The sequence below is a fragment of the Orbicella franksi genome, chromosome 10, assembly GCF_964199315.1.
Source record: "Orbicella franksi chromosome 10, jaOrbFran1.1, whole genome shotgun sequence".
Taxonomy (NCBI): domain Eukaryota; kingdom Metazoa; phylum Cnidaria; class Anthozoa; order Scleractinia; family Merulinidae; genus Orbicella; species Orbicella franksi.
Window position 1 is genome coordinate 6238826 of NC_138154.1, and position 14575 is coordinate 6253400.

The 14575-nt window shown below is 40.8% G+C and overlaps 1 protein-coding gene across 1 annotated transcript; it reads right to left on the reverse strand.

Moving 5' to 3' along the window:
- Positions 1-1300: 1300 nt before the first annotated feature.
- Positions 1301-2140, reverse strand: LOC145501519 (uncharacterized). Its single transcript, XM_081480978.1, has one exon. It carries the CDS (start codon positions 2138-2140, stop codon positions 1301-1303), a length of 840 nt encoding a protein of 279 aa, XP_081337104.1.
- Positions 2141-14575: the final 12435 nt, after the last annotated feature.

Here is a 14575-nt window from a genome sequence, read left to right on the forward strand (position 1 = left end):
AATGACTCGGAGTGAGAGGTTCGAAGTCGCTCGGATTGTCGCTGCTTGGCGTAAGAGGACAACTGTTTAGGATAGTTACAACTTCAGCAAACACAGTGCGTAGAGTCTCCGATCCGACCAGCGCGTTTTGGTTTCCAAGGATCGCTTTCATTGACTTTTGTACACTTCGAATGAGCCTCTCCCAAACCCCATTCATGTGACTGGCTGTGGGTGGTTGAAATTTCCACTCGGATCTTGGGCACAAGTGGCAGCTTATCTCGTCTTTGATCAGGCGTTTATTTAGCTCGTCTTGATTCCATTCCCGAATGAATCGCTGGATTTCTTTGTCTGTTCCTACGAAGTTGGTTCCATTATCGCTCCAGATTTCTTTTGGACAGCCACGGTTTGAAATAAACCTTCGGAGAGCTTGAATAAAGGCGTCAGTCTCCAGCAAACTCACGTCTTCGATATGGACGGCACAACTGGTAAAGCAGGTGAAAAGACATCCACATATCTTCTCTGAACCCCGTCTGCACTTTACATAGAATGGCCCAAAGAAATCTACTCCGGTATAAGTGAATGGAGGTTCGTAAGGGATGAGACGTTCTTTAGGCAGGTCAGCCATCAGCTGCTGCATAGGGGCCTCGTTTCGCTTGCGGCAATCATCACACTTGTGCAGAACTCGTCAGACAAGTGATCTTGCTTGTAATATCCAAAATTTCTGACGTATGGCAGAGAGTACGTGCTCACGACCAGCATGGCCCAAGGTCTCGTGATAGCGCACTATTAAGGTGGAGATAGGATGATCCTTCGGAAGGAGCATTGGATGGATGGCATCGAATGGAATCGAGGTGTGATGAATTCTTCCTCCAACGCGAATAGTTCCTTCGATCAGCAAAGGGGAGAGGTTAGCAAGTTTGCTATGTCCTTTGACTTGAAGTCCACTGCTTAAAGAGCCAGCTTCTTCAGGGAAGTGCTGGCGTTGAACTAACTGGACAATTTTCTGCGTTGAGTTTCGCATCTCTACGATGCCTATCCCTCTTGGCTTGGGGACAGCGTTCTTGTTCTTGATGTACTCAACAAAGCGTAATAGCCATGCCATGAGTGTTTGGAGACGCGGCCAAGATGAGTAGCGCCTTAGGAACAGATCTAACACAGATCCAAGTGAAATGAGTGTAACGTGACTTACAACTCGAATTTCTTTGTCGTTGTCAGGAATATTACCAATTTCCTGTACTGGCCACTGGTCTTCGGGTTGCAACAGGAACTTAGGTCCAGACAACCAGCGACAGTTCGGTTTGAGGGAATGTATTTCCATCCCTCAAGAGCCCTCATCGGCTGGGTTGAGAGATGTCGGCACATGTCGCCATTGCTCAGGAGCGGAAGCATCATGGATCTCATTAACTCTGTTAGCAACAAAGGGCTCGAAACGTCTCTTCTCATTGGTGATGTACTGATGGACTGTCAGGGAGTCCGTCCAAAAGGTGACACTATGAAGCGGCAGGTCCAGCTCATCGTGAATCAGGACGTGGAGATGCGTAGAGACCACAGCTGCCTGTAATTCTAGATGTGGAACAGACCATTGCTTTAAGGGCGTGTTGTGCCTTTTCCCCTTAACGAAAGTGCAATGCACTCTTCCTTGATCATCAACAAGTTTCAAGTAGCTAACAGCAGCATAGCCATGGTTAGAAGCATCAGAAAAATAGTGCAGCTGGACGTTGGTGGTTGTGGCATGAGAAGGATTTCTAAAACATCTCGGGATCTTGATTTTTGCGACGAGGGGAAGAGACTCTATCCATCTGTGCCATTGTGTAAGGAGTGGTTCTGGTACACGTTCGTCCCACTGGATTCCCATTCTCCAAAGTTCTTGAAGTAGAACCTTCACTGGAAGGATGAAGGGACCCATAAAACCAAGCGGATCGAAGAGGCAACTGACCGTTGAAAGAATGCCAGGTTTGGTTGGCGGTTTGTTATTGGGTACGACTTTAAACAGAAATGTATCCAAGTCTGTGTCCCAATGTAATCCAAGTGCACGACCAATAGGTAGCTGATCAAGATCTAGATTCAAAGCAGGATTCGCTCGTTCTTTCTCAGGAAGGGTGGCCAGAAGCTTACGGCTGTTACTAGTAAATTTCGTTAGGTGGAAACCGCCTTCCTTCATTAACTGGATCAACTGCTCAGTAAGGTGGATTGCATTCTCTTCTTTCGGAACGGACTTCAAGGCATCATTGACGTAGAAGTTCCTACGCACCCTGTTGATTACTTCCGGGCCAAACCACTCTTCATTATCATCTGCTGTCTGTCATACTGCCCTGTTGGCGCAACAAGGTGACGAGGCTGCTCCAAAAATGTGAATGAGCATTTGGTACTCATCAGGGGGGGTTATCCAAGCTACCGCTCCTCCATGGGAATCTCAAGGCGTCAGCATCCCTGGGGAGAACCTTGACCTGATAGAACATAGCTTCTAAGTCTGCTGTAAATGCAATTTCTTCCTCACAAAAGCGGATGAGTACACCAGTTCAACTATTCACGAGGTCTGGGCCTTGGAACAACTGATCATTCAGGGAAGTGCCGTCGGATTTGGCAGCTGCGTTAAAAACCACACGGCATTTGTTGGGCTTGTTGACGTTGAAGACAGGATGATGCGGTAAGTACCACGTGATTCTGGATCTCTTGGTGACCTCTTCAGGAGTCAGCTTTCTTGCGTAATCCTTATTAACGTACTCCCCAAGGGTTGACCAAAGCGATCTTGAAGAACTCGGAGTGCCTTTGTTAAGCCTCCTGGAACGGACTCGTACCTCTGCACAGCTAATAAAGCGGGGCTTTCGAGAAATTGCAACAGTCGGGCCATTTTCGTCAGTTCGTCTAAGGCCTTTGACTCCACCATTTGATGAAACCTCTGACGAAACATCGGGTAGTTTTCAGGGGACCCATCAAACTTGACAACTTGCAGAGCCGGTAGACCATGATCAGCATTCATTTTCTCCATGGTAGAGGCAATCATAGCAAGAAGGTTTCCGCTGACAGGCTGTGGAGTAGGCAAAAGGCGCTGTGAAGGGGCTGCAACACTAGGGACAGCAGTATGATTATTACTTTGAACTGCAGCACTTAAACCGGTAGCCAGGAGATAAGGAGGAACCACAGAATCATGACTATGTGCAACATGCATACTGGTAAGGTCAGCCGTATTAGCTGGAGCCGAAGACATTGGAGGACCAACTGGAAATGAAGACACGTGCAAAGACGTCTCTGGCAATCTAGGAACTTGCAAGGAGGAGGATGAAACCAAGGAAACTTGCATGGACGTGGCTTGGGACACACCAACATACGGGAATGTCGCAGGAAACGCTGTTGGCTGGGTTGACATGACTGGGCGCGTGTAAACTTGCGTTGACGCAGGTGGAGGCGCAAACATGGCTGGAAGCGTGGGGGCTTGGGTTAATAGGGCTGGAAATGCGTAAGCTCACGTGGACACAGCTGGAAACATGTAAGCTTGTGTGGAAAAAGCAGGAAGCGTGTAAACTTGCATGGTTTTGGGTGGAGACGTGTACACTCGTGCAGAAGCAGCTGGAGTCGTGTGAGCTTGCGTGTTCATGACAGGAAACATGTAGACTTGCGCGGATGTAGGTGGGGTCGTTAATGAAGAGGTGTAGGAGGTTGTCTCAAACACCAACCCTGGTGGAACGCGAGTGTGATGTGATAAAGAATTCGCGTTAAACATAAGCTCCAAATACTCATTCTCGGCTAATTCGGCTTCTAACTTAGCTACTTCAGTCCTCTCTTTCACTTCTGCGACGTCCTTTTCAGCTTCCAGCTTCACCATCTCCAATTCAAGCTGCTTCTGGTTCATTTCCATTTCTAAACGTTTCACTTCTATCTCGATGGATCTTTTTTGTTTTTGTTCAGTTTGTTTCGCAGCTAGCGCAGCCTTGGCCGCTGCTGTTCTTGTGTCACGAAGTCTTGCGCTTGCCTCACTAAGCCTTGAAGAAGCACGACTGCTTGCGGAGTGCAAAGATCTTGTTGGTGATACCATACCAAAATTGACATAGTCCTGAGATACTTGTTCGTTAAAATGTGTGGCGGCGGCGACTGTATATTCCTCAATCTTCAGGTCGTACTGGAGTTTTCTCGTTTCTTGAGTAACGTATTGGGTATCAACCCCATGAATTTCGATGCTATCTTCGTCCAGGAGACTTCTATATTGTGTAGCATTTTCCTGGACATTACTCCTGGCTTTGTCCAGAGTTGCCTGAACGGACTTAACTTTTGCTAGATTCGCGTAGTTGACGAGCAGGCTTTAGACATAGGCGAAACATATCCCGCACGCGACTTTCGTAGAGCGTGCAAAGCTTTTTGCATGGCTCCTTCTTGAAGAGAGCTCGACGTTTTCTTTCGTGAACTTGAGCGAGTGGCAGGGACTGTCGTCGCGTTCGCCATACCAACTAACTCATTTTGGAATTTACGATGAAGAGGCAGAGGGCCGACTTCAGACACAACTTAAAGGGAGATTCAATTAGTCCTGACCAGCAAATTTATTTGACTTTCCATAGGAGGAAGGTAAATTCCTAAAGATAAACATGAGACAAATTAATACAAATTACTAACCGAAGATGGAAGAAAACTAAGAGGAAAATACAAAACAGACGATAAACTAAACGGCTTACCAAAATGCTGGCAACGGGGTTCTGAGAACCAAGAAGTTAGAAGTGCACCGGACAATAAACTAGCACTAAATGAACATGAAGGAATAACACAAATATATACGCAACAAAATTTACATACGACGGGAGAAAGTGTGCAGAATGTGAAAAAATACATTAACATACGGAACAAAAAAGGACACAAAGAAAACACGAAATATGGAAAATACCAAATATAGAAAACACGAAATAGCCACAACAATGGTGTTTGCCGATTTCCTAGATGCAAGGAAACTGGCCTTTATTTTGAACAGCTTGACAAACATTTAAAATGATGCCACCCAGGAAGGACTAGAAACGATAATTTTAGATGCCCTTCTCCAACTCATAAAAATTGTTGCCTGGTCACGAAGAGCGACTGAAATTTACAGTCAGTCGGAAGCATAAAGCGTGACAGATATCCAGCAAAATCACGGCTTATCAGCTGAGCAGAATGGAGTAGAAAATTTACCCATGTTATAGAGTGAAAAAGATTTTTTTTGGCGCATTCATATAGACAAACAACCGAAACATGAAATCAAACTTGTTATCTCTTTTTAACTGGAACTGAAGTCTTAAACTATTTGGTAGAATTTTACACATAAATAAACTACAACATTAAAATTACGCTATCGAATTCGAAATTGTCACATTTTGTTGCAGATCTAGGGAATTTACAGCGATCAGAAACATGGTTCAAACATGAAATTAGTATTGACTGTTTAATAGCTTAATATGTCTCACTTCAAATCAGCAAAACACATTCCAAAAATTTTGCATTTCATTTTTCAGTTCATTTTGCAGTTTCTTTGCAAGTTACTGCGAGTATCCATGCTGGGCTCTGTAAATTTGTTCGCAACGTTACTTTTTTTTTTTAGTTAAAACTTGCTCTAGTAGAGCTGATTGTTGGGTTTGTAGTGCGAGATGTCTGCATTTCTCTCTTTGATTTTTTCATTGAATCCGTTGAATAAATCTTTTTAAGTAACATGACTTGTCTCAAGGTTAAATGCTCTGGTTAAAATGTACTGACCGGCCGCAGTACAAACTTTTTTCGGAGATATTAAAGGCACGTGGGTTACGGGGGTCGCACGTGTGCGACATGACCGATATGTGATACCATATGTTAATTTTTCTGCAACTCTTGTTTTTCATTTAGGGCTTTTGCTATATTTTGCCATGTTTTTCGGCTGTCTTTGCTCTCAACTTTTTCCAGGTTATCAGCCCATAGCTGCAAAAGCACCCGTTCGTCATCAAAATTCCACCGCTCTCTCTTCTGGTCTTTACCTTGCTCGGTCGCAGAGAACAAAGAAGATCTGCACAGGAAGCGAGTGTTTTTCCGGAGTACCACTATTTCTTATTATTTTACAAACTGGTGTCAAAAGAAACTGTTACAACACATGAAACTTTTGTACCTCAAAACTGTAATATTTTAGCGGAAATGATGAGCACATATAAATGTTTTGCAGGGATTTTTATGTGGGGCTAGAAAATTTGATCATGTGTACTTAAGGCACCCGTCAGCTGATTTTTTCTTTGTAAGGGTTTGATTGTGTTCGAAAAACAATTGCGTGATTGGGTTCAATTTAAGTTCAATTGAGTTCGATTTGGTTCGATTAGTAAAGTGAGGCGTTAAAAAGACAAGTGAGGGTATATATTCAACCTAATGTTTGCAAGGTCATCAAAAATAAAATCCCTATAATTCGATTGCGCCAGTTCACCTCGTGAAAAAGGGAAGAAGGTGTACACATTTGATTTGTTTTCACAAAACAAAACGCATGAAACGGAGAGAAAAAAAATAGGGAAAACAATTCATTATCAATGGAACTTAGATTTGTTTTTCTTTTGTTTGGCCTTCTCGATGTTAATATTATCACAAGGAATTAGGGTAAAACTTCCAACAAGAACAGCTCCAGCTATGGCATGATTGGAGGTATAATCTAGTGGAGATAGGGGGGAGGGCCATGATATTTTAAGTCTGATGGGAGGGTCAGGAGATTTCAGTCCCATCACTAGGGAGGGTCAAATCATTTTCATCACTCAATTTAAAATCTCCACTCCCACCCTTGCCCCTGCTAATTTCTGACAAGTCCTTTAATTTCCTAGACTACGAGCGCATTGACTGACACCAAAACAAGATGAAAACCATTGCTGTCAACGCCAATGAAATGAACAATTAGTTTACGTTGGCATTAATACCGGCAAAAAAACCCAGCCAAATATTGAAATACATGTATTCTAAATAAAAGTTTGAATTTTGCATTCACTACACAATCGAACGTACTAAACAGGCTGAGGCATGGGCGTGTTGGTTAAATGACAGATTTTTATTAAACTTGTATGCGCCAAAGCCGTAAACATGTGAGACGAGAACAAGTGTGGTCGGACCTTGAAACAAAGAAACGCGAACTGGCGGCAATAATAGAATACAGGACAAAAGGAGCAATTTTAAGATCTAAATCTCAATGGTACAATGAAGGTGAGAAAAATACCAAATACTTTCTCAATCTGGAAAAGAGACATTGTAAACAAGGAACAATAACCCAGCTCAAAGTCAATGACAACGACCTCATTTGTACAGACAAAGAGATCTTAAAAGAATGTGAATCGTTTTACCAAAATCTTTACAGTTCTAATGTAGCTATTGACAACCAAGAAGGGGCTTTCTTCTTTCCACAGCAAGAAAACAAAAAGGTTTTAAATAACGATGAACAATCTCTCTGTGAGGGCGAATTAAGGAAGAATGAATGTTTAGAAGCGCTGAAAAGTATGGTGACAGATAAATCCCCAGGAACCGATGGTCTCCCCTGCGAATTCTACAAAGTGTTTTGGAATGACGTGGCAGAAATTTTGATACACTCTTTTAATTATTCCTACGAAATTGGAAAGCTCTCAATATCACAAAGGAGGGGCATTATTAAGCTCATACCAAAAAAGGATGCTAACCTTAATTCAATAAAGAACTGGCGACCTTTAACGCTTTTGAATTGCGATTACAAAATTGCAACAAAAGCTATTGCAAGCCGCATCAAAACTTTCCTGCCAAAACTTGTTTCTGACGATCAAACCGGCTTCATTAGAGACAGATTCATCGGAGAAAATATTCGTTTAATAGACAGCGTCATCAAATTTTCAAAAGCAAACAATATGCCGGGACTGCTCCTTTTTCTTGATTTTGAAAAAGCCTTTGATACCCTAGAGTGGCCCTTTATTCGTAAAACCTTCCAATACTTTGGTTTCGGCCCATCACTGCTGAACTGGTTAAAAGTATTTTACCGCAATAGCGAAAGCTGTATTTTAAACAATGGATGGGCAAGTAATTTCTTTGAGCTCAACCGGGGAGTCAGGCAAGGCTGCCCTCTGTCACCGTATCTATTCATTCTCTCTGTGGAAGTACTCGCCAATGCAATTCGCCAAAAAAAAGAAATCCGTGGCATAATTGTAAAGGCCAAAGAAATTAAACTTAGCCAATATGCAGATGACACGACCCTTATTTTAGACGGCTCCGAAGAATCCTTTCTAGTATCTTTGAAGATAATAGACTATTTCGGTGATATATCCGGCCTCAGACTTAACAGCAAAAAGACAGAAGCTTTGTGGATCGGTGTAAGTGCGGATTGGGATTTTAAACTTTGCCCTGAAAAAGACTTCAAATGGCCAAAAAAAAAAGTCAGAGCGTTAGGGGTATGGTTGTCAACAGACCCTGATGTAACTATATCTTTGAATTACAAAGATAAAATAGAAAAAATTAAATCGATTTTGGGATGCTGGAAACTTCACAGACTTGGCCTTTTAGGTAAAATTACTGTTTTAAAAAGCCTCATAGCTTCACAACTGGTATATATTTTCTCTCCTCTGCAAACAAATCATACAGCAATAAAGGAGATAAATGTAATGTTTTACAACTTCTTATGGAATGACAAAGGCGACAAAATAAAAAGAAAGGTAATGATTAATGATTACTCAGAAGGGGGACTTAAAATGATTGATGTAACCTCCTTTAATAGATCTCTCAAAGCCACATGGATAAAGAAATATCTAGATAAGGAAAACAATGGAAGCTGGAAAAGATTTTTTGACTCAGAACTTGAAAAATATGGAGGTGAAGTAACACTAACTGGAAATCTAAACATAAAAGACAGTCGTAACATTAAAGTATCAGATCCTTTTTTCAAAGAAATTCTTGAAATCTGGTCAGAAGCTAATTATGAAGAAAAGATTGTATCAGACTATCACTTTCGGTCATCGCCCTTATGGTATAATTCACTAATAAGAGTTGGGAATAGACCAGTGTTTTTTAAAGAATGGTTCCTCAAAGGAATAACAAAAGTAGAACATTTAATGGATGACTCCGGAAAGTTTCTCTCGCTCACTGCTTTCCAGACTATACATGACCTGCCAGCCCGACCTTTAACCTTTCTTGGAATCATTTCTTCAATAAAACTTCTTCAAAGATATATACCCCATAACATCAGAACCTCCATTAAACATGAAAGTTTCTTGTCAAAATTTTTAAAAAGCAGAAAACCTAGTAGACTAGTATATAAGAAACTTGTATCAGGAAAAAGTGAACCACCCAATCAAAGTCAACAAAAGTGGGAGGAAGACGTCACTCTCGCAACAAAACAAGAGCTCAACTGGAAAAAGGTTTACCAAATGGCTTTTCAATGTACAAAGAGCACAAAACTTATAACTTTCAATTTTAAATTTCTTCATAGAAGAATATCAACAAACAACTTCTTGAAAAAAATTGGTCTCGTCGATAGCGAGAAATGCACTTTCTGCGAAAGAGAAACAGAGAAACTTGTACATTTATTTTGGGCTTGCCCAAAAACTCAATATTTTTGGAACAATTTTGAAGTATGGCTACAGTCTTGCCAAGTTATTGCCAAGGAGACACCCTTAGAGCCTGATACAGCACTGGGCCTAAGGCCGGATAGCTCTAAACATAAACTCCAAATTAACTTCTGCTGCTTAAATGCTAAATATTACATTTGGCTATGTAGACAGAAAAAATGTTCTCCAAAACTAAATGATTTCTTACTGTATTTAAAACATATCTATGAAATGGAAAAAAATACAACTACAATCGTTTTAAAAAAGTGGGAGCCTCTGTTGCCTCTTTTGTAATCTCTTGACAACTCGACCCTAGTCCCCTGAAAACGAAAATAAAAATGAAAGGAAAAGAAACAAGGCGCATATATATATACCATGCATATTTTCTGTAATTTGCAACTCGGAATGTACATTAGTGACAGGAGTAAACTGGTATGATCTTACCGTGCTAGAATTGTAAGAAGGGCAAGTAATCTAATTATGTTGTATTGTAAGCAGTGTAAGTATTAGTATTGTTAGTAGCGTGAGTATGCGTATTATATAGAGTAAGTGTTAGTATCGTAAGTGGCATAAGTAATAAGTTTTTTGTAAGTAGTGTAAGCAACTACATTAATATTGTATTGTAAGTAGTGTAAGTAGCATTTAAAAAGAATAAAGAAAAAAAAAAAGCCGTAAACATAAACCTTAAAAAATGATGGTTAGGAATAAAGAGGACTGTACAACACTGACCAATGCTATGGCACCACCTTTGGGGTTTTAAGGCCGGTATACATTTCATGAGAAATAAAAGTCAATTATAATACAAGAAAATTTACAATATTTGTACAAAATATAGGTAAAAATATTCTCCTAAAGATTGAATAAAACTACAGTCAAGTGAATACTGAGTGGACTAGAAATTAGACAAAAAATCGTAATAAATATTACAAACGTAGGTACTAAACATTTGTAAAAGCTTTAAAAGGCTAGGTGAAGCGTGCGAACAGTGAAAAGAATTTTCGAACGAATAACAACGTTATTACAACGTTAAGAAGGTAAACAAGATTTCCGTGGGAAAGCGTAGGCAACAGGCTGTGCGCAACGATGTCATGTGTTGCATGTGTTTGGCCGGGTCTTTACTGAAAAAAGAAATGTAGAACAGAGTGTAGAGCAATGTAACTAATATATAAATCTTCAATAACTAAAACTGTGTTCATGGCAGAAATGCGTCAAAATAAAAGTAACATGAATGTTAACAAATTTCAGCAACGGCGTAGAGTGTCGTGTTCTTTGTGTTCTCATAAATAAGTGAATAGTTCTTCTTTGGTGGCAGTGGTGCAGGAGGTGGAGGTTGAGTGACATCGGGTGATTGTGATTGTGGCTGTTCATGATTTAGTGGCAGTGAGGAAAGTTCTTCTGGTGGTGACGAAAATGATACAGAGTTTGCGGTAAATCTCATGGTGTGATCAGCAGAAGATTGGCAGCAAAAAAAGTGCTTCAAAGAGTCCAAGTATGAAAAAAAGCAGTGGAGCCAGTATAATAAAACAATAAAAGGTAGCAGACGGTTGAGACGGAGATGAAGAGGTAGACAACGGTGAAGAATCAAACAAAGGCGAAGACGACGATGACAGACTTGAAAGATGTGACATTGGCAATGTAGATTAAGAGGTAGACAAGGATGAAGTAGCAAATGGAGGCGAAGACGATGGTGACAGACTTGAAAGATGTGACGTTGACCATGGAGATGAAGAGGAAGACGAGGGTGAAGTAGCAAACAGAGGCGAAGACGATGGTGACAAGCTTGAAAGATGTGATGTTGTTGATGGTGGAAATAAACATACTTGTGGACGTGCAGGCAAATTGGTGCAGTTAAAAAAGGTGGACCATTCTTGACGGTGCAGTAAATAAGCATGGTGGCAGGCAGCATGAACAGAAAAGCAGACATCACGACAGGGCAGGATAACTTCAGTCAGCGAGCATAATGGAAACAAAGTGGAACAAACAAAAATCCTTAAAAGTGGTGAACATTCAGTCATGAATAATGCTCCAGCAGCAAAGGAGCAATACAAGGCAAAACAAGCGATAACAAAAAGAAGTGAAGACATCTTGCCAATGCGGTCGCTAGCTCAGAATGAACTTGATTCTGCGAAATCACAATAAAGATGCATTTATACAATAAACTTCCGTTGCAAATTGGCTAGCAAATCAGCTGACGAGAAATTTTACCGTCTCGGAAGTGAACACCCTCGCGACGCGAAAACAGTAATATTCAGACACTGCATTGCCCCAGGAGCAAAAAGGCAACACAAGAGGAAGCAAACATAAAACGTTGTCATCATCTTGCTAGTTCACTCTCTATCTCAGAATGAACTTAGCTGTCCGAAATCAAGGCAAATTAAGACACGCTCGTACAATTAACTTCCATTGCAAATCAGCTCATAGCAAATAGTCGTAAAGATATTAGGAAAACAAAAGAAACATAGTCTGCAATTTTGATAGTGACAGTGACAGGAGGCAGATATTCTCAGTGAATACAAAGCACAGTGAAAAGAGCACAAAGGACAATGCACAAGGCACAAAGTCTTCCAGTACGTTTCTACATTGACATAAGTGCTTGCATTGTTGAAAACACTGGAAGGGAAAGTTAAAGGAAAACAAATCGCATTAAATTAAAAGACCATTTTAAAGCAATTCAGTACGATAATTAATATGATCTAAAAGAGTTAGACTTGTAGCCAGATAAAGGAAAGTAAAGAAAATAGAAACTGGAACGTGGCAGATTGGTTTACTAGGCCCTGGGCAAATCGGCTTTTTCTAACAGTAAGACAACACCTTCTTTTCTGGGCCTTTATTACAGTAGAGCTGTGATCGTCAAAAATAAAAGAAATCTGTTTAGCGCCTTTTGAAACAACTGAGAATGAAAAACTGAGCTATGTTCAGTGTAAACTGATCTTGTAGCTAATGTCACAGTGGCTTGCGCATGAGGTGTAGCACATCTGGTTTGGAAAAGCGGACAGAACATATAAACGTAAGTAGTCAAACCACAAGTATTATATTCTTTTATGGTAGCCTTGTGTGAATTAGACTGCAAGATGCCCTCCTTCTTCCTAAAGCTAGGGCACAGAATCTAGTGTATATGCAAATTACCCTTGCGCCTTTCATGTTTTGCTGCTTTCGTGCTGTATAAATTAAAAGGAAAGAAGGTCCTCGAGGTCAAGTCAGAAGTGTTTGTTGATATCAACTGCAATTTTCTGGCACCCACTGCACGAGGTTCTTTGACATTGTAGCTTTACTAGCTGTGATTGTGGCGTAGCTCAATGAAACATGTGTCGGTGCTTGGCCGAATCTGTCAGATTCTTAAACCACTTGGTGTAGTTCTGTTTTTCTTGTGCTTATGCTTATGCTTATGTTGAGCACACTACTAGTGAAAACAGCACAAGACAAATAAGTCTGTTCGTTCTTCTTATGTTTCTGCTTATGCTTATGTTTATGGCACGGCTGTTTTCATTTGTGCTCATGCTCATGCTTGTGCTTGTGCTTGTGCTTATTTTCCAGTGAAAACCAGCCTATACTGACATGTTATATTTGTGAAACAGTCCCAAGTTTTTAAAAAACATCAGATTGAGTCAATTTCCTTCAGCAGAAGTCTTTTCTTGCCAAAAATTGTCACTGTAATGTTAGTTCTGTGAAATTCATTGTGCATGTCTTTCTTTCGATTACGTAAAGAGCTTACTTTGACTACTAGAAGTTTTATGATTTCACTTGAGCGATTGACTATGTTTTTTCTCAATTGCCTCTATTCATTATAGGTTTAACGAGTAAACCAAGGGATATTTCAAAAGTTTGGTAAGTTATTTAAATATTTAACAACATTACAGTTTACCGTATTTTTGCACTGGGCCTCGATTAAACGCTGGGTCAACAAGGCGCCAAAAATTTGCCTTAGGAATGGTGGGCAAAATATGTGACTTACTTTAAAGAATAACAACTGTTGCTTAATGACCAAACATCGTGGAAACTATGAGTTCGATACTTAGTGGAACTGAAAGATTTCAAGTTTCAGTTGATTTCGTTAATATTATGGCTGGCAAGCGGTACGAAAGGGAACATAGTGGAAGAAGGTTTTACTCGCGTGAAGTGCCTAATGAATCCTCGACTGCGAGAAGTCTCTCTTGCGTGAGATTATATGATCAGCGAGGCCGCTCGCTCGCTTTCGCATTTCACGCTGAAAAAAATTGCATGCAGACTTTAGAGCAAAAGGGAAAGTGCTTAGAGTAAGATGAATCCTAGCAATCCTTTTGAGACCTTGCCACAAACGCTGCTTTTGCAAACTTCATGGTTATTTATATCACGTTACACAACCAGATGTCTGCCTGTTAGTGTATACTATGAGTAGACCCTCCTTCGCTTAGTCCGTCATGCGTGGTGCGAAAGAATCGAAAACCGCGAGGAAAAACATTGCCAGGCGAACCCCAGGATGTCTCACAGCCATTTTTTTCTCGCAGTTTATTTACGGTGCTCAACAGAGTAAGCGCCTGGGAGTAAGCGAAAGAGTGACTACTCGTGGTCTAGGTATAGTGGTGATGTCACATATTTTATTATCAAGATATCGATATATTGAAACGAAGCTGTGCGACCCAAGATGGCAACAAGAGTGTGGTAAATGAAAGGGTATTTTCCGTGATCCGTGAAAGGCCTTTGTTTTTCACTGTGGCTAAATGGCAGGTAATGACCGGCAGCCGCTCAAGGTTTTCAAATCACTAAATGACTGGCAGCCTGATATTTTTCTCAAATTTAGGGAATCGAACTACACATCCATTTCAAACTATCTTTTGTGGATTTTTTTTTGAGGACAAGGCGGATGTGCACAGGCTAATTTTCAAATGCTAGCCTCCTACGCAAATCCGTCTTTGGGCTCGTCACGCAATCATCCTCCCCACGAACATCTGCTAAAACCAAGGGCACATTCCTTTCCCTCTGTTTGCGTGAGTCCTGATCATGGCTGCGGACTTTGGACGCAGCAAAATTTTGCAAGAGAATTTTACGTGTTCGCAAATCTGCGAACTCAGATGATATTAGAAAAGTGTTGCCGTTGACATGACATG